This window comes from Phascolarctos cinereus, unplaced genomic scaffold, assembly GCF_003287225.1.
Source record: "Phascolarctos cinereus isolate Bilbo 61053 unplaced genomic scaffold, phaCin_HiC Scaffold_2;HRSCAF=192, whole genome shotgun sequence".
Taxonomy (NCBI): Eukaryota; Metazoa; Chordata; class Mammalia; order Diprotodontia; family Phascolarctidae; genus Phascolarctos; species Phascolarctos cinereus.
This window is the reverse complement of record NW_027555625.1, coordinates 325,686,989-325,711,349: the sequence shown is the minus strand read 5'-3', so window position 1 is coordinate 325,711,349 and position 24,361 is coordinate 325,686,989. Positions and strand designations below refer to the sequence as shown.

The following is a 24,361-nucleotide window of genomic DNA, read 5'->3' as shown; positions in this document are numbered from 1 at the left end:
TTTAATTATACCCATTTTACAAATAAAGAAACTGAGGCAAACAAAGGTTAAATGACTTGCCCAGGGGATCACAGAGCTAATAAATGTTTCTGGCCAGATTTGAACTCAGCTCTTCCTTACTCCAGATGCAGTGGGCTATTCACCATGCCACCTAGCTGCACCTCCCCCCTCCCACATTCACATGTTAAATTTATTATATACTAAAAGGAAAAGCAAACATATATAATGGAGATTCAGGGTTTCATGCACAATCCTCTTTTTCTGCCTTACTTCACATATGGAAATTTTGGTTCTATTTGGTGTTAAGTCAGAATAAAAAAAAAATTAAAAGGACAAAAATAAAAAGAGAGGTGTTGGGTCAAAGGATGACAAAAAGATAGCCTTTACTGTTGTCTCCCAGTGGGGGGAAAGAGAAAGAGAGAGACAGAGAAAGAGAGAAAGGCCTCTAGCAGGTTGGGTGAACAAACCATGTGGAGGATGCCCAGGAGGACATGGACAAGAGTGGAACAGGATTAGTAGGAAGGATGGGTTGCAATCAGCACCAGGGGAGGGAATATGCCTTTTGATGAAAATGCCAATCTATCAAAACATCAAAGTATTTATAATAGCTTATTTTCTTCATGTCTCCTTCCCATTTCTGTGCTTGTCTTTTTAAATAGAAAGGTTTTTTAAACACTTAAAAATTTTAAACTTAATAATCTTAATGGAAACTCACTCATGCTTTTACTTAGAGAAATCTGGTTTTCTCTAACAGAAAGCTCTCCCCGGAAAAGATTTAAAGATTTTCAGCTCAAATCCTACCCAGTAATGGACTTCAGTAATCTGAAAATGGCACATCTGGAGAAGATTAGGCAGGAAGAAAAATCTTACAGCTCCACAGACGATCAACACAATCCAAATGGCTTCAAATCCTTGAAATCACAGAACAAGTGAGTAGGGTTTGGGACACAAGGAAGCTTCAGGCTCAGAGTGGGGGAGGACATGAGATTGTTAGGTCTTTCTTGGAGGAGACATTTATTAGTTAGGAAAAGGTGGGAAGTTCTTCCTCATCAAAGAGGCATCCAGTCCTACAGTCTCAGAGCTGGAAGGGAGCTTCGTGAGAGCCCATCCAACTGCCCAGCTGCCACTGGTCCCCCCATTACAACAGCTTCTCTGACCTTGGATTTAGCGCATACTATTAGCGCGTACTAGTTAAGTATTGTCTTTGGAGCATCATCAGGAGTTAATGAACTGGGTGCTGGGGAAATAGGGACTTGCCAATTGAATCAAACAGACATTTATTAAATGCCTTCTATGTGCAAAGCACTATGTTAGGTGCTAGGGATATAAAACCAAAATGAAAAATATTCCAGTTCTCAAGGAAGACCCATCTATTGGCAGGTATATGGTACTGAGTTGGGGTAGGGATTACAACATTTACACAGAGAAGTAAATACAATACAACCTAAGGAGGGAGAGAAAACTGACATTGAGGGTAACCAGGAAAGGCTTCTCATGGGAAATGACACCTTACCTGAGTCTTAAAGGAGATCAAGAATTCAAAGGAGTAGAGGTTAGGACAGGTGCATTCCAAGTACAGGGACAGCCCTTAAAATGGCGTTGTAAATGTGAGATGGAACACCAAGTTCAGTCAGATGATCATTTTGACTGCAAAGAGTCTGGGAAGGAAAAGGATTCCCTTGCTCTCCCATTTAATTGACTTTTCTTGTTATTCCAGCTACACTGATTTTGTCCAAGTAAAACCTTTCCATTTTATGTAATCAGAATTGTCTCTTTTATCTTTTATGATCTTCTTTATTATTTTGCTTACGAATTCCTTCCATAGTCAGAGTTGTGCTAGTTATATCCGTCTATTCTCTAATTTTTAAAATGATGTGACCTTTTATATTTAGACCACAAATCCATTCAGAACTTATTCTGGTGTATAATGTAAGATGCTGATATAAACTTAATTTCTCTCAAACTGCTTTCCAGTTTTCTAAGAAATTTTTGTCAGTTTAGGAGTATTTCCTCTACTAGTTTGTATTCTTGGTTTTATTAAACACTAGGTGTCTATGTTAAATTGCTTCTGGGTCTTGCTTACCTAGTCTGTTTCACTGATCAAATTTTCTGTTTTTTGAAACAGAACCAATAGTTTTGGTGATTACTTTTTTATAGTACAGTTTGACATCTGGTCATACCAGGTCCCCTTCATTTCTACCTTTTTTCTCCCCCTTGAGATACATAATGTTTTTTTCCTTCTGATGAATTTTTTCATTATTTTATCTCGTTCTGAAAAGCAAACCTTTGGTAGTTTAATTGGTTTGGCACTAAATCTATAGATCAATTTAGCTAGCATTATCATTTTTCTTATATAGGTATGGCTAAACCATGAAATAGAAGAATCTCTTCAATTATCTGCCTTCCTTTATTTTGATAAAGAAAGGGTATTATTTTTGTAATAGTAGTCATAGAAGTCCCAAATACATCTTGGTAATTTCAGGTACCTTTTAGCCATTTTTATTTTGGCATTTCCAGTTTAAAGATGATTTTCTTTGACAAAGAAAACAAGCAAAAAATAAGAATCGAGTAGTCTAGCCTTCTCTCTATCATCTATTATCAGTGCCTCAGGCAGCAGGGTCCTATCTTTTCTTTGATCCTCCTCTTTCCCTCAGAGATAGCTTAAAAACTGTCCTAGTGGAGAAGAGTGATTGGGCTGCCAAACATGGTTGATGTGTTGGCTAATTTTACTGAACTGCATTTTTTGTCTTTCTTTTTGATCTTTGTTCCAAGGAACAGCTTGCTGCATGTGAGAGCAGGGAGAGATTATGCTTGAAAATTATTGTGATTATTTGAAAATTAATGTGATATGAAAACAAAAGATATCAGCAAAAAAGATGAGAAGTTTTTTGTCTTTGTCACTCTTCATCACAGCTCATTCTCCATGTCATTAGGATTTCTGACATCCTTATAGGACTTACCTGGCTTTTGTAATTTATCCTCTATTACCTGTCCTTGCTTCTTTCTTTTAAAATTTTTATTGATATCTTTTATTTTTTACACATCCTTTTAAAGTATAAGTTGGAGTCAGAGTGCAGACTGATGCATACATATGTGTGTGTATGTATGTATGTATAGAGAGAGGGAGAGATGAACAATCCATTTCTCCATTTCTGGGCTCTAGGCATTTTCTCTGGCTCTCTCCCAGGCCTGGAATGCTCTCCTTCCTCCACTCCAACTACTGACCTTCCTGGCTTCCTTTAAGTCCCAACTAAAATCCTACCTTCTACAAGAAGCCTTTCCTAACCCCTCTTAATTCCATTGCTTTCCCTCTTTTAATTATTTCCTGCTTATCCTGTATATAACTTACTTTGTACATATTTGCTTGCATGCTGTCTCTTCCATTAGGTTGTAAGCTCCTTGAGGGCAGGAACCGTCTTTTGCCTCTTTTTGTATTTCCAGCACCTAGAACTGTACATGGCACATAGGAGGCACGTAATCAATTGTTTTGAATTGAATTGAAAAGTGGGAATTTGTGTTGCTTGATTATTTACATTTATAAAAGAAGGGTTTTGTTTTTCTTGCTTTTTCAGAAGGGGGTGAGAGAAAAGGTGGATTTTTGCTAAAAAAATTAATAAAAACAATAAAGTAGAAGCTGGTGAGTTCCCTGTGTATCCACATTTATCTTTTTTTATTAACTTGCCCTTTTCCTCCCCATTAAAATTGTTTACGTGTATGTCTTTAGAGTTTCTTCTTTTACTTCTTTCTCATCTCTCTAGGTCTAACATCCTCTGTGGAATTTTAGGACATGACATCTGACCTATCACTTCCTTAAACCTTTTAAAATCTGATCTCCAAAAATCCAGAATACATTTCAGACTACGTCTAGTTTTCCTGGTCTCTATCACAGATTCCAGAATGGATTGGGTCACTTTCCCTCAAGGTTCCCATCATTTCTACTTTAGTTACCAGTGCTTTGTCAGAGTTGGGTTCAGAATAATGGCTCCTCTGGTTACTTTCTCTACTTTTTTAAGGATGAAATTGTCATCAAGCAAGCTAAGAAATTATTATCTGCTTACCTTTTGCCAGAGAGAGAGAGAGAGAGAGAGAGAGAGAGAGAGAGAGAGAGAGAAGAGAGAGAAAGAAAAAGAGATCCAACAGAGATAACCAGATAGTCTCCCATCGCTACTATGTCATATCCTTTGTGATAGGCTTGTGATCTGTTTCCTAAACTTGGGTCTTTTCTCTGTCAGAATTTGCTAACTATATTCCTATGACAAGATCACTAATCAACAACAATAGCTCCCTCCTTCCATTGTTCTGAAATTCTGATAGATTGTAAGCTACTTGAGGGCAAGACTGTTCAATTTTTATTCTCCTCTTTCAGAAAGATCCCCAGAAGCAACTAGGTGGCCAAGTGGATAGAGCATTGGTCCTGGAGTCAGGATGACCTGAGTTCAAATCTGGCATCAGCCATTTATTAGCTATGTTACTCTAGGCAAATCACTTAAGCTTTGTTTGCCTCAGTTTCCATACCTGTAAAATAGGAAAAATGATAGCATTTAGATTTCAGGGTTGTTGTAAGGATCAAACGAAGTAATGTTTGCAAAATGCTTACTTAGCATAGTGCATGGCACGTAGTATGTGCTCAGTAAGTGTTTGTTTCCTTCCTTTCCCTTCCAGAGTCATACAGCTAAGGGTCTGAGGCTGATTCCAAGACCAAAGCTCTATCCGCTGTGTCACCTATCTGCCCTGGGATTAGGAAAAGCTGAGTTCAAATCATAGCACTTGGTACATAGCTACCTAATAAAGGCTTGTTGATGCTATACCTGTTGTTCTCCATTATCCTTTCTTCACCTAGTTCCTGGCTTCCCTACATGTGTATATTTTCCTAATATAAAATGCTATTCTGCCCTGCTTCTTTTCTCTATTCTGTTCCTTTTGAATAAGGAAGGGCAAGCTGGGGACCCTTCCTAGAGGCATATTCCAGTTAAAGTTCCTATTCTACCATGTATGAGGGATACCCATGAGGTCAAATTTGCCTCCTTATGTTATGATTTCTGGTTTGCCTTGCTTGTCATCAATACTTCGTGCATCAGTGAACAGACATTTGAGGCCATAGGTTTTATTTCTGTCTCTTCTCTTGAATTTTGTCTCCTGGGAATTTCTGGGCATCTCTACCGTTATTCTTCTTACCTTGTAGTTATTTATATTCAGTTGTATTTATCTGTACTAGACATATGTAGGCATTTTCTTCCTCCTTTCTTTTTTAGTTTAAAGCCCTTTTAATTTGATTTGCAAAACTCCAGGCAACAGACACACACACACACACACACACACACACACACACACACACACACACACACACTCAGTCCTCATGAGGTGTATTCCATTCCTGGACAACATCCCATCCTTCCTACATCTTAAACTGTCATCCAAAAGTCCCTTCTTTTTAAGAAGATGGTGTCTGAGGACAGTTATTGGATTTCTGGAACCAGCATCAGTTGTTGGCTTCCCAAATCTTATCAATTTTGTCTTAAGCCCTTGTCAGGGTTAAAAACACCCTCTTGTGCCTAAAGGCTCTTCATTTTCTTGCTCAGAATTGCCCATTCGTTAACAATTCTTCCTGCATTGCTCCTGGTAGTATCATGTTTCCATGTGAATCTCCAGAAGTCATCTTTGTATGTAGTAATCTTTGTGTTTGCTAATCCAGGTAGTAATCTTTGTGTTTGATAAGCCTTGGGAGATTTTCCTGATCCAATTGTACAGGAAAGTTTTTTTTTTTCCTATCACATCATGGCTGCCCTTTCTTTATCTGAGGAAATTAAAGGAGAATTTTGGAGAACAATTCAGAATTTTCTAATACATGTTTACAAGTATGTTGCTTTCCCCACTTACAGACTAGGAAAATGAAACACACCAAGGAGAAGTGACCCCATGACTCCTGGGTCTTTATTGTTGAGGGACAAAGTGATAGAGTTAAAGGCAATGAGCTACCAGTGTGAAAGAAGTGGGGGAATGTGGAGTCATCTGAGCCTTTAGTTTGAATCCTGGCTCCAAAACTTACTAGTTGTGTGACCTTGGGCAAATCACTTCATCTTTTAGAGCTTCAGTTTCCTGTTCTACAAAATGGAAATAAAAATGCATATAATGGCCACCATATAGGATGGTTGTGAGGAAAGCACTTTGGAACCTTAAGGCAATTGATCAATCAACAAGCTTTTAGTACATGCCAGGCATGGTGCTAGGAGTTAGGAAATGGGAGTTATGATGATTATAACAATGACTTCACTCTAATCTTTTCCTGATGACTCATCATTGCATACACGTGACGCCAGGTTCTTGAAAGCTGTAATAGCTGGCTAGCATTTATATAGAGCTTTTAAGATTTGCAAAACACTGTACGTAAGTTATCTCATTTGATTCCAACAACGCTATAAGGTAAGTCTTATTATTTTCTCCATTTTACAGATGAGGAAACTGAGCTTGAGTGAGGTTAAGTGACTTGCCCAGAATCATGGCAGCTAGTAAATGTCTGAGGCAGGATTTGAACTCAGTTCTTCCTGACTTCAGGGCAGCTAGGTGACACAGTGGATAGGTCATTGGGATTGGAATCAGCCTTAGACACTTAGCTGTATGACCCTGGAAAAGTCACTTAACCCTGTTTGCCTCTGTTTCCTCATCTGTAAAATGAGCTAGAGAAGACAATAGCAAACTCCTCTAGTATCTCTGCCAAGAAAACCCCATACGGAGTCATGAAGAGTTGGACATTACTGAAATGACAGGTCCAGTGTGCCACCTGGCTGTGCCAATGGAACATCGTATTGAATATAAGCCATAGGAACTTATCTTTGTTCTCCTCTGTTGACAGAATGGCAGAGTCTATGTAACTTTTGTCTTTGTAATCCTAGCTCCTGAAGAAATGATTATTGATCTTTTGATGATTAATAATTTATTGCTGTTGTTGCTCATTCCTTTCAGTTGTGTCTGACTCTTTATGACCCCATTTGGGGTTTTCTTGGAAGGATACTAGAAAGGTTTGCCATTTCCTTCTGCAGCTCATTTTACAGATGTGGAAACTGAGGCCAACAGGGTTAAGTGACTTGCCCAGGGTCACACAGCTAGTAAGTGTCTGAGGCCAGATCTGAACTCAGGAAGATGAGTCTTCCTGACTCCAGGCCCAGCACTCTATCCATTTGCCACCTAGTAGCCCTGATGATTAATAATAATTATTACTCCTTTGATTAAATTTTTTAAAATTACCCTCAAGGCACTTAAGTTCTGCAATAGAATTCAAAATTTGCATAGTGAAACACAAGGTAATTTGAGTAGACACTTCTAAGTCTGAGTACTATGAAGCAGGAAACACAGCTGTGTTTCCTTGGTCTGTGCATGGAAGTGGATTCCTTATGGTGCCCTCAGTTGGCTACCTCTGGGTGAATGGGAATTCTCCTGGAAGGGGGGAGGGCAAGTGATCAATGAAGATTTCTTAATGAACACTTGTTGATCGCGTCACCTAAGGTTCTCAGCTCCTTCTGGGCCGTTGTAGGTGGACACTCAGGTTTCCGTGATGCTGCTCTCTCACAAGAGATTCTCTGAATCCTTCTATTTTTAGACGCTTCAGGATTGGCTCTAGCTCTTGTCCCATCTCTTTCCCCGTGGTGATGACGAAGTTCGGACCACTCCCAAAGGATGCTGTGGCAGGCGTCTATGTGAAGGTTCACCGCCTGGAGCCAGGCGACGTTCTGGTAAAGTATTTACCCAAGTCCCTGGGTCCAGCTACCGGTTACACCGCACTGTTTGTAACTGTAAATTATGGAACCCGCCAGGCAGCAGAGCCTCATGCTGTGGAAGGCGAACTAGATTTAGTCGCTGGGCTAGGTTTCAAGATTCGACTTGCTAACTAGGTGTGTGACCTAAGAAGCCACTTTCCCTTTCTGAGCCTGAGTGTTTTTCATCTGTAAAATCTGAATCATGATAACAAGACTTTTCACACTGCCCATTTCTCAGGGTTTTGACGAGAAAAGATGCTTTGCAAACCTATGAAATGCTCTATAAACGTAAATTATTATTATTACACATCCGAATGAACTATGTCCCCTTTGACGATCCCCCTTCTGCCTGCTAGGAAGCCACACCCTCAGGAGGACTCCTGCGGCCAGAGAATTCTGTCGTTTGTGATTTGGGGTGACAGTTTTTCTTTCTCTAGGGCCTGCACCAACGCTTCATGCCTGACAATTTACAGGATAAGCGAAATATGATCTTGGTGAGCCGAGGAGCCACACTTATTCGCATGAAAAAGGACATATTTGATGGATTCATGGATGCTGAGACCAAAGGAAAAGTGAAAGAATTGCAGATTGCCTACCCCAGGTCAGTGTTGGGAATGGACTGTGACAACCCATGAAGTCATCCTGGCGACCAGCAAGTTTTGTTGTTGTTGTGCAGTCATTTTCAGTAGTGTCCTATTCTTTGTGACATCTTTTTGGGGTTTTCTTGGAAGAGATATTGGAGTGATATGCCATTTCCTTCTCTGGCTCATTTAACAGATGAGGAAACTGAGGTAAACAGGGTTAAGTGACCTACCCAGGGTCACACAGCTAGTAAGTATCTGAGGCCGCATTTGAATTCAGGTCTTTCTGACTCCAGGCCCAGTGCTCTATCCACTGTACTACCTAGCTGCCCCATGAAGTGCTACAGATAAATATGTGGGTTATTAACTTTCTGAAAACATTTAGTTAACAGGTACAGTATTTTAACAAAGGTGTAACTATTAGATCTTGGGAATCATTTGCTTGCTTTCCCTCTCAGCCTGTTTCTTCATCTGTAAAATGGGGAGTTTGGATTAGATAAATTAATCAATCGAGTACTTATTAAGGGTTGTGCTTAGGCACTGGGGACACAAAGAAAAAAATGAACTAGTTCCTACTCTTGAAGAATTTGCAGTCTATTGAGGGAAATACGTATTTATTTATATAACTATTTGCAAAATACATCTGAAATAAATATAAGGTAACTTAGTGGAGGGAGAAGGAAGAAAACAAGCATTTATTAAATGCCTATTACTATATGCCAGGCACTGTGCTTTACCAATATTATTTCATTTGATCTTCACAACAACCCTGGGAGGTATTATCACCCCCATTTTACAGCTGCAGAAACTGAGGCAGACAGAACTTATAACTTGCAAGTGACTTGTCCAGGGTAACATAGTTATTAAGTGTCTTAGGCTGGATTTAAACTCAGGTTTTTGACACCAAGGGGCAGCTAGGTGGCACAGTGAATAGAGTGCTGGGCCTGAAGTCAGGAAGACTCAACTCCCTTGAGTTCAAATCTGGCCTCAGGCACTTACTAGCTAGCTGTGTGACCCTGGGGCAACTCACTTAACCCTGTTTGCCTCAATTTCCTCATCTGTAAAAAAAAATGAACTGGAGAAGGAAATGGCAACCCATTCCAGTATTTTTGCCAAGAAAACCCCAAATGGGGTCATCAAGAGTCAGGCATGACTGAACACACACACACACACACACACACACACACACACACACACTTCTTGATTCTACCTATGGTCTATACTGCAATACTTAGCTACATCAGATTTATCTTGGGGGAGGAGGGGTTGGAAATCAGGAACCACCTAATGTAGAAGATAGTGTTTGAATTGAGCTTTGAAGGAAATTGAATTTGAAGAGGCAGAAATCAAGAAGGAATACATTCCAGCCATGAGGGACTGCCAGTACAAGAGCACAAAATTGAGAGAGGGAGTGCTATGCATGAGAACTAGCAAAAAGAACAGTTTGGTTGGAATTTAGAACGTCTTAAAGGGAATAATTTATAAGAAAGCTGGAAAGGTCAGTTGGAATCAGGTTGTAAATAACTTTGAAAATGGAACAGTTTGTATTTCATCCTAGAGGTAACAGTGAGCCACTGGAATTTATTGAGGAGGGGAGTGACCTGGTCATACCTCCGCTTTCGGAAAATCACTTGGGTAGTTGTGTGGAGGATAGATCAAGGAAGGGAGATACCTGAAGCAGAAGGATCCATTTGGCAGCTGTTACTGTCAAGAAGGTGATGTGATAAAGTAGGGTAATGGCTATGAAAGTAGAGAGAAAACAAATACAGGAAATGTTAAGGGATAAAATCAACAAGACTTGGCAACTGGTTTGATAAAAGAGTTAAAGGTGAGTGAGGAATCCAGGATGAGACTGAAGTTGTGAACTGGGTGACTGGAAAGATGCTGGTACTCTAGAAAGAAACAGCGACATTTGGAAGAAGGTAGGATTTTGAGGGGAGGAAATAATGAGTTTTGTTTTGGACTTAGTGGAATTTGAGATATCTACAGGACATCCAGTTCCTAACGTCCAACAGATAGTTGGGCATGTAGGAGTTGAGCTCAAGAGAAAGGCTAGAGCTGGACTATATATGTGTGTGTGTGTGTGTGTGTGTGTGTGTGTGTGTGTGTGTGTGTGTGTGTGTAAAACATATGAATCATGTACAAAGAGATGAAAATTAAATTCATAGGAGCTGATGAAGTCAGGGAGAACATATGAATCATGTACAAAGAGATGAAAATTAAATTCATAGGAGCTGATGAAGTCAGGGAGAAAGGAGGTAAGGGAGGGAGGGAGAGAGAGAGAGAAAGAGAGAGAGAGAGAGAGAGAGAGAGAGAGAGAGAGAGAGAGAAGAGTAAGTATAAGAGTGAAAAGGAAAGCCAATGGAGGGTAGAGCCTTGGAATACAGTTCCACTTAGGGAGTGTGATCTAAGTGATTCAGCTAAAGAGACTGAGGAAAAGTCAGTCAAGTAAGAAGAGAACCAAGAGAGAATATTGTAAGAAAACAAAAACAAAGCCCAGAGAGGATAGTATGCAGGAGGAGAGGGTAGTCACCAGTGTTAAATGCTGCATTCTGGAGGATGAGGATGGATAAAAGATCATTAGGTTTGTTAATGAAGAGATCACTGGTAACTTTGCAAAGAGTATTTTTCAATTGAGTTATGAGTTTGGAGGCCAGATTGCAAGAGACAAGGGAATTGAGTGAGTGGGTGGAGAAGAAATGGAGGCACTGAGGATAGAGGCAGCTTTTCCTGGTTTGGCTGTGAAAGGAATGAGAACCCAGGATGAGCTCAAGGGAGATGGTATGTTCAAGTAAGAAGCTGACCTTCTAACTCTAAAATTCCATGATTTGGTGACAAGAGGACCTAAATACTCTATAAATCCAGCTCTGGACCCTCTCCTAAGCGCCAGGCCCAATCAATCAATGCATTTATGAGGTGCTACTACATGCCTAGCACTGTGTTTGTTGCTGGGGTTAGAAGACAAACATTAAACAGTCCCTGCCCTCAAGGAGCTTACATTCTAAAGTAGGAGTCCAGAGTTTTCCAGAGGTTTTTTTTTTTCTGCGTTACTTACCTTCATGCAGTCTACATTTTGGTCAAAATGTCTTGCTTCAGCAATTCTCAAACTTTTTGGCGTCAAGACTTGTGGTTGGGCTTTGGCTTTTCAGTTGTGTCCAACTCTTCGTGATCCCATTTGGGCTTTTCTTGGCAAAGATATTGGAGTGGTTTGCTTTTTCCTTCTCCAGTTCATTTTTTTTTTTACAGATGAGGAAATTGAGGCAAACAGGGTTAAGTGAGTTGCCCAGGGTCACACAGCTAGCTAGTAAGTGCCTGAGGCCAGATTTGAACTCAAGGGAGTTGAGTCTTCCTGACTTCAGGCCCAGCACTCTATTCACTGTGCCACCTAGCTGCCCCTAGACTCTTTTCTCCTCTTAAAAGATCCCAAAGAATTTTTGCTTATGTGGGTTACATCTATTGATGTTTACCCCTATTGGAAGTTAAAACTGATAGAAATTTAAAAGATTTATTAATTCATTAGAAACAATAAAAAGCCCATTACATGTTAACATTAATAACTTTTTATGAAAAATATATTTTCCAAAACAATAAAATTTAGTGAGAAGAATGGCATCGTACATATTTTTGCAAATCTCTTTTATGTCTGGCTTAATAGCAGACAGTTGGATCGTCCTATCTGCTTCTGGATTCAATCTGTTACAATATGTTGTCTGGAAGCATATAAAGAAAATCTGGCCTCACATAGACATGTAGTAGAAAAGGAAGAAGTATTTTGATAGGAAAATAACATCTTAGTACTGCTAAGAAAATAGTTTTTCCCTCAAAGACTCATTGAAGGGTCAGGGAATCTCCAGGGATCCTGAGCCCACACTTTGAGAATGCAGCCTACCTGCTGTGTTTCCTGAAGTTGGAATTCACAGATTCACAAAATTTGGAAGTTGGAAGGGACCTCAGCAGCTTCCTAGTTCAATCCACACCCCAACTGTTACATATCTGACAAATGGTCACCTATCTCTGCTTGAAGGCCTCCAACAAGGGGGAATCCACACTTCTCAAGGCAGCCCAAATAGTAACTAACAGCCCTAATAATAATAATAATAAGTGATAGTCCAAATTTATAAAATGACAGTATTCAGGTCAAAGAGCGGCTATCCTCTTCGTTTTACAAAGGAATCAAACTACAGGTACCATTCCAAAATATAAAGCACTTCTATATAACATTTTCCCAAATCATAACGTTAAAAAAACCCTTAGAAACATGATATTAACTTAAAAATCTCATGTACTTAAAACACAAGTACAAAACAAAACTTATACCTGGTCCAATAACATTCACCTGATGGAATGTATCTCCAAATCATTTTCCACAGAAAAGCCATTCCAATAACCTATGAAACTTGGGACTCTAGGTTATTATTTCCAATTTACTCTGTGTATAGCTTGTTTAAATATTGTTTTCCTTATTTGATTTTGAGCTTTTGCCCTTTCTTTTTTGTATCCCCAGTGCTTAGTACAGTGCCTGTCACACAGTAGGCACCTTTAATGAATGTTTAGTGAATTACTGACTAGTTGCATTCAGAATATGGAGCAGGTGTTACTTCTGCTCTCTCAGCTACAAAGAAAGCACCAGCACTTACCATTCAGAGCCCAAGTCAATTCTGCTGTGAATAATAATTGTCCCCAATTAATTTATCAAACCCAATATAAATCCAAATTTTAAATTGTTCTATTTTAAAGGTTGCTACATGATTCTAGCTACTTTTCTACGTCCACAAGAATACCAGAACTTGTGAAATTAAACTTGGAAATCATTAGCAAAAACTAACTCCAAGTCCCCAAGGAAGAAAGATGCATTTCTTCAAGTGGAGTTCACAGTTTTGCAGGCATGCCAGTCTCACTATTCTCTTATCTCAAAGGGATCTTGAAAAACTTGCACTGCCAATTTCTGTAATCCTGAACTTTTCTTTTTCCTCTGCTGCTTTCCTAACTTGGTCCTTGCTGGAGATTCTGATACTGGCAAAAATGAGGACTTTGTCATGGTTCCCATTGGAGTGAAAACTTCCTAGTTCTATTTCCTGCCTTTAGGGAATCAGAAACTGACTTAACTCATCTGACTTCTAAATGAATTAATACCACTATATGCAGTTGAAATGTCAGATTTTTTTTTTTGCTTTTCAGAGCACCTTTATACACTTCTCACTGCCTTTTAATCAAGCCTCAAGCCAACACTGTGTCAGTATAAAAACTATCTCTAATTTCTTTTTTAATTTTAGTTACTGACCCTGATTAACCTAGACTGATCTTTGCAAATTTTAGAACTGCATCTCTTTGCATTGGCTCAGTATTTTACTTTCTAAAGCTATTAATTTCTTAACCTCAGACTTCGATACTTTCAAATAATTTTCCAAATGGTTTTGAGATTGAGTTTCCTTTTTTTTCTCCATTGCATCTTTTACAAATTAGCACAATTTTCTCATGGCTCTCAAATTCATGGTAAATTCATCTTTTGATCAGAGCTGAAACTTCCAGGTTTATAGACAATTTCTCATTTTGCCTGGTAAAATACTTCCAATTTAGTTTCTTATTTAAGGACTTGCAAATGTCCGGCCTATCCTAATTTCTTCTAAGTTATTTTGCTTCCTAATTTGCCTAGGCAATTATATTCTGGCAAATCTTTGAGAAGCTCATAGTGGTCAGGCAAACTCCTGACCAGCTCCTAAAATGAAATTTTGCCTTTTTTCCCCAAATCATTTCACTCACCTTTTCTGAGGCAAAATTTCCCTTACTTAAGATGGTTTAAACAAAAGAAAATTTAAGAGAGCAATTTCTGCACCAGATAAGATTTAGTTTCAAAACTGTGAGAAGACTTTTTTTCTTTCTCTGCTATTGGAGTCAGGGGAAACAAAGCTTTTAAACTGGTTTCAGCTTTGTTTACAGACTGAGCACTTTTTTCTTTTTTACTGAATGGATATCAACACACTCACAGAAAAAACAAACATTTCCATTCCTAGAAACATCCATTCACACAACCAAAAATCCATTGACTCAATTTAGATTAAACAAGGATGTTTTTAAAAAACTTTAGCCAAATCATTTTGGTCAATAATTTGCTTACTTTATTTTTTTAGTGGATGAGATAAAAATATCAGCTTTTCTAGGTGCAGAAGTATTCTTATATTCTTTGCTTCACTATCTGAGTTTCTTCCAACTTTTTCCAAGTTGAGAGTCAAATCAAATCACAACAAGTATTTGCTATGTGCCAGATACTATGCTAAATGCTAGGGATTTAAAAAAAACAAACAAACAAGGCAAAAGACAGTCCCTGCTCTCAAGGAGCTCCTATACTAATGGGGAGACAACATGCAAGAGAATTTTACAAACAAGATATATAGGCAATAAAACAGAGATAATCAAGAGATGGAAAGCATTAGCATTAAAGAGGATCAGGAAAGACTTCTTGTAGAAAGTGGGGTTTTAGCTGAGACTTGAAGGAAGCCAGAGAAGCCAAGAGGTAGAGTTGATGAGGGAGACCATTGTAGGTGTGAGGGACAGTCAGAGAAAATGCCTATAGTCAGGAGATGGATTGTTTTGTGCAGCGATATTTAGTATCGACCTTACCTGCCTAGTGGAAGACCTGTTCCCCAAGGTCATTGACCAACAAAACACCAACGTCGTCTTTTTCTTTGGGGCACAGAGGCATCTCTGGCCACATTTCCTGTGGTGTGGAACTTGATGATCTTGAGGCCAGCCCCTCTCAGACAGGAAGATCCACTGACCCATTGTGGCCAAGCACTCCAAAATGACAGGAGGATCTCTTGAACAAGAGATCGAGCACTTTGAGGGGAACCCTTGTGATGTCATGGTAAAACATAACTTCACTGTGGAGGATCTACTGATGTTAAGATCACTCACTCCTTATACTTTTATATTTTAAATGCAAAACAATTTGATTGAAAATAAAGCAAGCCACAAACCTGAACATAGCAGATTTATTACTTTTAGCCAATTGGGAGTCCCTGGACAGAGATCAGTGGCCTTCATGGAATTCCTAGAATGGTGAGGAGTAATTAAGTGGCTGTTTGTGAACTGGGCCCATACTCCTGGGTGATCTGCTGTCTAGATTTGCTGCCCAGCACTCAGAAAAAAGAGTCAGGAAAGTTTACTCATGAGCCAAACTTGTATGTTTAGGCACAATTTTTCCCCTCTTCTGAGACCTGGGGTCCTTTCCCTTGTTGAATGGCCAGGGTTCAGGTACAACTGAAATTGGCTTAGGTCCCAGAGCAGTAGGTAACTTAAAACTGCATAAGATGTGGGTCTATACTGACATAATATAAAGCTTACCACATACAACAACAGGTGACCACCAACACAGGCATGAACAGAAATGAACAAATACCTCTTGTGGTGTCTTAACAGAGTTGGCCTTTCTCTTAAATGGTCAGATTCTGTTAGCTTAACCAGAAGTCAGCAAGACTGGGGCAGCACAACTTCAAAAAACTTTCCCTAAGAGTCTAAAAGCTCCCTCACCTCTGTTTAGTTAGCTATAAAAATAGTCTTTTAGGAAGAAGCAGTCCTGGATCCATGTTGAGCTATTAGGCAACAGAATGTGAGGCACCATTAAAACGGTTGAAGAAAAAATATTAGTACTAACACTCTACTCTGAATTTTTAGGCAAAAGTTTGCCAGAAATAATTTATTTAGTATGAACCTAATATTCAAGCATTTATAACAGAGAGAGAGAAAGAGAGAGAGAGAGAGAGAGAGAGAGAGAGAGAGAGAGAGAGAGAGAGAGAGAGAGAGAGAGAGAGGAGATATTTTAACTGGCATAGTCCCCTATGCCCTCTGACATGGCTTTCTACCCCAAGAAAATTTGAGATAATATTTGTAGGAATTGTGAATATGAAAAAAATCACAATATGTAAAAAAATACAGTTTGTTGAATAACCAAGCCATGGTCCCATCCCTCTTGGACCACCCATTCCCTCACTCCTGGAGTAAAACAAAGGGACTTCCTCCCTGCAATAGATATTGATATTCTTTCTCATTAGAGAAAGATGGTCATGGCATCAGTCACTTCAGGTGTTTGGGGAATGAGTGATGTTCACAAGACCACAGTTAACTCTTTGTTGAAAAAAAAAAAGAATTAGATACCATGAAATCCATTTCCCTTTTTGGCTTTGATCTATCACCCACTTTTCCAAGGGCTTTTTCTGGAAATATAGAAAGGGCTTTTGAGAAAAATATTATCTCTTAATATGTCAGTTTTACTAAAGAAGAAGTTTTTAATATGCCTCAGTCCTGGCTGCCTCAAATAAAGCATATGTGTTGTATCTTCTTTTGATCTTCTTATGGGTAAATGCTGGGACTTGGTAAGGAGCAAGCTAGCCACAAAGAATTTTAGAATGGAGCTAAAACTCCCTTAGGACCATAGATTAGAGTCAGAAGGGACCTCAGAGATAATTTGGTTCCACTTCTTCTTTTTATTGTTGAGGAAAATGAGGACCAGAGGGGTAAAGTCACTCACTCAAGGTCACACCGGTAGTAAATGGCCAATCCAACCACGGTTGGGTCAGACTCCAGGTTGAGCACACTTCACACTAACCTGCCAATGGGAATGCTTAGTGGTCTCAGGTCCCAAATTCCTCATGAACTCCAGACCTATTATTCCTGTAAGTTCAAAGAGCTGCACAGGAAGACTCTGTCCTGTTGCCTCCCTTTCCTGTCCTCCCCCACCCTTTTTTATGAGCCCAACACACATCCCTTGCTACTGGCTGGATCATCAGGGTTCAAGGACTGTCCAAGGACTCTAGGATAGATCACAAAGTGGGGTCAGTTCCATTTCCAAGAATATGGTGACCAGGAAAGTTCCTTCTGCCATCTCTAAGGTACCTATCTCTCAAACAAAATGCTCTCTTGTTGGGTGACTCATTTGCTTCAGGTAAACAGGGCATCCCAGGACTATGATCACCTTTTAAAATGCCTCAAATGAGATAATATTTGTAAAGCACTTAGCATAGTGTCTGGCACGTAGTATGCACTTCATAAATGCTTATTCTCTCCCTCTCTATTGCCATGTGCATCTGCTTGTGGTCCTCTATGACCTGCAGATCTCTGTTCTTTTCCAAGTTGATCTCATAATTAAGCTTTTCCTATTCTGTATTCTCTACAATTATATACATTAATCTCTTGGGAAAGTGCTGGTGTCAGGGGAAGGGCTCCCTAGGTAAATCCTGATACTTGTTTGCTGTTGCTTCCAAATGGGGCATCCTCTTTTCCACCTTTCAGCTGCTAGTCCAAATTTCTCTTCAGCTCTAGGTGGGACTCTACTCCCCTCCCCACCCCTGAACCCTGTTAGCTTTTTGGCCAGACTTCTAGCTTCCAGCATCCTCTTGCCCCATGAGGAGAAGGAGATGAGTGAAGGTGGGTCCCTAGAGTTCTGAGTTTGTGTCCTACCAAGTAGCTCCCCTGCATGCCACACAACCCAGAGTGTCTGCCAGCTGTCCTTACAAAGGTTTTGTGTCTCCCTTTCAGTGACGATACTATATGCCAGAAGATCTTGAGGGAAAATTCATGGAACATTTTCCGGAAGGATCTACTGAAACTCTTGACAAAATTTCCTCCCTATGAGATGTTCACTGCATTCCGGACCCAAAAAAAGTGCCTCTATTCACCTCTCTCTAGGGTTCTGGACCTGAAGAGTTTAGGGAAGGAACCAAAGGTCTCATACCCTATCTTTAATTCGAAAGAAGATCCTGTTCCAAAAAAGATTCTTCCCCCTCTGAGAGTGGTGGACAGCATCTCTGCTCCCAGGTACCGACTTAAGGAACTCATGCCTATGTATAAGAGTCCTGGTGTTCTCCTCTGAAGCTAAGGAGAAGAGATCAAGATAGCAGCAGCATTGCTGAAGGCGGGCGCCAAGGCCCTCTGCATGGGCTTCCACAAGCAGGAGGTCTGAAAAGGCCAAGGAGACTTGTGCTGTTGAACCAAACAAGTATTGGGTGTTGGCCAGCACAAGGATTCATAACTGTTGTCATGTGTCTTTCTTCAATTATCAGAGCCAGGGTATAAAAAAAGGGCCTGGCCTCTAGTTTACTCTTAGTTGGAAATTCTCCAGTGCCTTTATGAAGTTTTCATGCCTGGTTTTGTAGCAGACAGAAGTTGAAGAGGAAGGAAAAGAAATGGCCTTGGCTTCGGAAGAGATCTTGGACGTCCAATGTTGAGAGGCAGAGCCAGGATTGGAAACCAGGTCTTCCAATTCCCAAACCAGTTCCTCTTCCTTGTGGGAGATCCCTTCTGCACACTGACACAGAAGGGAAAAAAAAGGAAAGATAATAGAGGCAAAAGAGGGTGTTGTTAGGGAATGTTTCTTACCCCAAAGCTGCTTGACTTTTTCTCTAAAATGGGGGACATAGGGGCAGCTATGTGGCACAGTGGATAGAGCACCAGCCCTGAAGTCAGGAGGACCTGAGCTCAAATTCAGCCTCAGACCAAACACTTGACACTTACTAGCTGTGTGACCCTGGGCAAGTCACTTAACCCCAATTGCCTCCCTCCAAAAAAAAAATATAATAAAATGGGGTATATAATTATGGTCATCACACTGTCTTCTGCCCTGGCCAGGCCCTACCTGGAGTATATTATATTCAGTTCTGGCACTACATTGTAGGAAAAAGCATTGATACAAGAGGAGGAAAAATTGATGAAACTGTGCTCTGAGGATGGGATGAAGGAACTGGGCTCTAGATTATAGATGATTGATTTGGAACTTGAAGGAGCCTTAGAAACCATTAAGTCCAAACCTCTCATTTTACAGTTGAGGAAACTGGGGCACAGTGAGGATGAGTGACTTTGCTCAGAGTTACACAACTAGTGAATATTTGAGGCAAGATTTGAACCCAGGTCTTCTTAACTGCAAGTTTAGTACTCTCTCCACAGCACTGCCTTGATACCAGTGATTAGAAAGAGTATGGTTAACTTATAGAAGGGAAGGTTTAGGAGGACAGGAAGATAATGATGGCTGTCTTTAAGTATTTGAAGGGTTGTCCTACAGTACCAGAATTAGGAACAGTGGGGGAAATTGTAGTGAGGTAGATTTATGTTCAATGTAAGGAAAAACATCTCCAGAACTGGCCGTCTTAGAAAAAGTCAACTCCCCATAGTTGGGATGTTCAAAAGTTCAAAAGTGTTCAAAGATTGAATGATCCTCCCCAGAGTTTTCCCATAAAGGAGATTCCTGCAATTAATGGGAGGCTAGGTTGTGGAAAAAGCACTAACTCAAGGATTCAGAGGACCTCTCATCTCTGACACTCAACTACCTATGTATCCTTGGACAAATCTCTTAACTTCCCTGTGCTTAAGTTTCCTCATCTGTAAAATGAGGGGACTGGACTTGGTGGCCTCTGAAATCCCTTCCTGGTCTAGATCTCTACCATCATGATCCTTCTAATGTTCTTCGCAGTCGTGAGAGTCTGGGCCAATGTTCAGTCCCATCCTCTCTCTTTTCATTCCCTCTACTGGGAGCTCATTGGGGAAACAAATCTGAGAGAAAAAATCCAGTGGTGAAGAAAGACAGAGCTATATTTTGGACATGATCAAAGATCTGGAAAACAACTCTGAGCTCAGGGTGGGGTGTGGGGTGCCTGAGTCTAAGCAGTAGCTGTGTTGGTTCCTGATGATGGTTGGGAAGCCAGGGAGCTAAGGAGGAGGACCCAGGATGGAGATCTTTGTGCAGCTTTTGGGATACAAATGGGGAGGTATTTCTCTTTCTGGTCACAAACCCACAAGATCTGAGAACTGGGAGGGACCTCAGTGGCAGTCTAGGCCAGTTGATGGGATTATAGCCTCAGGCAAACGCCAGAGATTTGGCCATGTGGGAAAGTCCAGGGTTTTTCCTTTCTGGGGCCCATGTCCCAACCCCATCATTCCCCCCTCAAACAAATGGGACCCAAATTCTTTGGAGTCAGGGGCGAAGGTCTCGGCTTCTGAAACTGCTTCCTGCTGGCAAAGGGCGGAGAGCTGTCCCTACTTCGAGGGGATCCCAAAGAGGAGGTTGACTGGAATGGAGCACAGGCTGCATCCAGGGAACGATGTGGGGACATTGGCTGGTACTCGCTGTTTGCTACCAACTGTAGGTGAATGGCCCATAGTCCAGAAGACATAAATCTGCCAGAAAAAACTGGAGGGCCCAGATATAATGCAGGGACTAGATTTAGGGCCCAACTTTGAGAGGATAAAACATCCTTAGCTCTGTTTGGATTCAGATAATTCAGTTTTCCAACCATGCAGTATCAAATCCACCTCATAGTCAGACTCAGGAATAGCCAGGTGGGTAACATTCTCTTTCAAAGGAACATAAATGGGGAAACTGAGCCAGGAGGATCCCATCTTAGACTGCCTCTCAGCTTTTCCCGATGCTGACTTCTCACCAGTATCACCTTCTCTGAGTAGCTTGTGGCATTTCTCTCAGATGGTGGATTATTGATTATTGATGGATTATGACCCATCAGACAACTCAAAATAAAATCCTATGAGCTTTTACCTCAAACAGCAAGTTTTACTAATTACAGCTTAGGAAAAACTTTTCCAGGATTTATATCTCAAACTTAAATTTGTCCTGGCGTAAAAAAGCCAATGATTAGAGATTTCTATATACTTGCAAACTCTCAGCAAGCCACACATAACCCAAACAAGCTTTTTGGCTAGTTTACACATTAAAACAATAACCAACAATAGCTAAATTATTTTAGTGGTAACCAAATTATGAAAAGTTGCTTGACATAACTGATACAGAAAGTTCACCAGTTTGAAACTTGAAACAAACCTATTACCAATCAGGTGACTTCAGTTTTGTTAAATGCACTTCCAAATTACTTTACACAGAGAATCAGCATCTCATCCTTAATAGTTAAAACCACAAATTTAAAAGAGCATGCTTACCCAAGTTCAGAGGCCAGCTTCTTTACATTGAGCAGAATGTGCTGAACCTGGGTGATGTTTCCAGGCAAAGGTTGCCCCAGAGTCCAAGGCCATGGCTGTGGGGCCCGTACTGCCCCTCCCCCTCCTTCCTTTCCCAGGTGGGGAAGGGGGAAATCAAAGGTGAGGGGTAAAGGGTGAAACTCTTTTCTCCTATGAGAGGGGTTAACAGATACCCTCTTGACTCAAGGGAAGGGAGTGACCAGGTTGTACAGGTATTTCAAAACTTCTTAATGATCAATCACAAAACCTCTAGAATATGCCAAGATATTTTTAGCTGTTCTAACTTTCCCTGTAGCCTCCATGAAGGAAGATTCAGAGGTGCAGAGGGAAGGGAGTAAGAAAGCCTCAGGGAACCAAAAAGCAGCTGCAGTTTTTCCCACTTCCCTAGCACTGAGAGAATTAACAGAATTGAACATACACTTGCAGACAGGGCGTCTATCCTTGTCCTCTATGCTGTGGAAGGTTTAGCCTTCAACTGACTCAGTGGACTGAGAGCCTGAGAGCAATAGGCCGAGTGTAAGACAGCCTCGTAACTGTCTGCCAGAAAAGCACTCCAAGCCTTGGTGCTTGGAGCACAACCCTAACTGCAGAGCAAGAAAGGAGAGGAGGGGGAGGGCTTACATACCTTCCAGTCTTGGCTGGAGAAGAACTTGGGGTTAGGCAGTTTCTCCGTATGGGCCACCAAAATGATGCGGTTTAGGGGCTCAGGGGTGCTGGGACCCCAAAATCACAACACACGGGTCCTGTTCAAAAGAATTCAACCCAAGCTGCCTTTCAGCCAAAAACAAGGTTTATTAGAACATCCGTCCTGTTGGCCAGACTCTTAAGGAGTCTGAACATGAATAAGCAGTTGCTAGATTATAAGAATCCAAGCAGTGGCTAGATTTTAGGAATCTGAGCAGTGGCTAGATTATAAGAATCTAAGCCGCATGAGGTTTTACAAAATGTTTTTCTCACAGTCCCAAGAAGTAGCATATTATCATGCTCATTTTACAGGTGAGGAGACTGAGGTTCTTCAGGATGAAGTCTCTTGCCCTAGGTCATCTGCCTAGTAATTGTCTAAGTGGGGTGGGGCTGGGGACTCAAATCTAGGTCTTTTAGTTCTTAAGACCAAGGCCTGCAGCACCACACTGCCTTAAATCCAGCTTGTTTATTGTGGTGTCTAACCTGACATTCACCATCCCTCCAATGAGCAGACCCCACAGGACTTTTTTCACACCAACTGTTGCCTAGCAAGTCTTACCTATCCTGTACCTGTATAATTGATTTTTTTAACCCAGGGCTAGGTCTTAACAATTATCCCCATGAAATTTTTGTATTAGATTATTAAAGAAAATATTAATACTAAACTCTTCATTTTAGGTAAAAGCCTGTTGTTGAGGGCCGATCTTAAGAGTCTGATAAGGGTTTAAGATCCAAGGCAGAGTTTGACCTCTGCTCAGGCTTTCACCCCAAAGGGCTCAAGGATTAAGTGGTACGGCTCCCCAAATTCCTTCCTGATAAAGAGGTCACTGAGACATCCCTTCTCTCTCTTTGAACCTTAGGTTTACATATTTACTCCTCTATGCAGGTGGCACCTAGGCGCCTGGGAAAACCTTGGAATCTACAGCCCAATCTAGGAACCCTGATAAGGAGGAAATTCATGATTGTTACATCCTCAGCAGATGTTCTGGGGAGTATCTCATGGGGAGGACTCTTTGAAGTTAGGCTAGATCTTCCCTATATATTCTGTGCCCTCAGATGAATAAACTGAGTCAGTAATTCTACTCCACCTGGCCCATGTCTTAAGTTATTTCACGCCTCTCCGTTCAGTGTACAATCTGGTTGCGGGCAACAGCCTGTCAGAAACATTTTTGTTTATCATTATTCTAATCCAAGCATTATTCTTAGAGAACCCACATTTTCAAGATTCTGCTGATGCTACAAGGCTGTGACCAAGTGTTACTGAGTATTAGGCATCATGGTATGGTAGATAGGGCACTGGAATTGGAGGCAGGAAGACTTGGGTTCAAAAGCTACTGCAGGTGTTGTGTGACCCTGGGTAGGTCCCTTAGCTCCTCTAAATCTGTTTCCTAATCGATAAAATGAAGATAACAGCAACTACCTCACAGGACTATTGTGAAGATCAAATGAGATAATCTAGTAAGTACATTTGGCAAACTTTGAAGAATTATATAAATGTCAGATGCTATTATTATTACCAAATCCATGCCAACTCAGTCCTTTTATGTCCTCTCATATAGTATGCCAAGAACAAATTCCTCATCTTGCATGAATCTGTTAGGAGAACTGGTCAGGGTCCTCTTTTAGTCTTTCTATGTGGAGAAAGCCTTCTTTAATAGCCCCTCACAGAATCTTTGCCTCTTAGAGGAGGGTGTCCAGTCCTACCTTCTCCTCTAAAACACCCTGGCAGATTGTCCTTCAGCCTGAGACCCAACATCTCCATTGACAAGGGCTTTGCTGTCTCCCTAGGCAGTCCATTCCATTGTTTGTCAGCTCTTGTTAAGAAGTTTTTTACCTGATCTGATCTTTAGCCTAAGTCTGCTAGCCTGTGGTGTCTACTCATTGATCTTAATTCTCTCTTGAGTATCACACAGAACAAGCCTAATCTCTCTTCCACATCATAATCCTTCAGGTGCTTGATGACTGCAAATATGTCCTAGCTAAGTCTTTTCTTCTCCAGAGTCAATATCCTTAGTTCCTTTACCCAATCCTACGACATATGGTCCCTAAACTAATCATCTTTGCTGCCCTCTGGATGTGCTCTAGCCCAGCTGATGCCCTTCCAAAAGTGGTCACAAAATTCAGGGGATTGGTTGACTGCATATACTCCAGATGGGATCTGAACAGGTGATTAATCAAAAATCACAGATTTGGAGTTGGAATCGACCTAAAGATCACCTAGTCTACCCCTCCCATTTTCCAGATAAGAACATTGAGCCTGAGAAAAGTCAAGTGCTCAAGGTCATAGCCTTAGTGTGTAGTGAAGGTGACATAGTGATGTCATTTACCTTGTTCTGAATACTATGAGTCTACTAACACAACCTAGAGTTG

General features: G+C 40.8%; 1 protein-coding gene across 4 annotated transcripts in view; it reads left to right on the top strand.

The window, feature by feature from the left end:
* The window catches only part of CNBD2 (cyclic nucleotide binding domain containing 2), a 91,163-nt gene extending 68,090 nt beyond the window's left edge, over positions 1 to 23,073 (top strand). For all 4 annotated transcript variants that reach the window (XM_020998573.2, XM_020998574.2, XM_078150253.1 and 1 more), the window contains 4 exons: positions 755 to 929; positions 7,595 to 7,727; positions 8,189 to 8,352; positions 17,864 to 23,073. In XM_020998573.2, the coding sequence (XP_020854232.1) occupies positions 755 to 929; positions 7,595 to 7,727; positions 8,189 to 8,352; positions 17,864 to 18,197 (806 nt within the window). In that variant the 3' untranslated portion in view covers positions 18,198 to 23,073. The remainder of the gene's footprint in view (positions 1 to 754; positions 930 to 7,594; positions 7,728 to 8,188; positions 8,353 to 17,863) is intronic.
* The last annotated feature ends 1,288 nt before the right edge of the window (positions 23,074 to 24,361 follow it).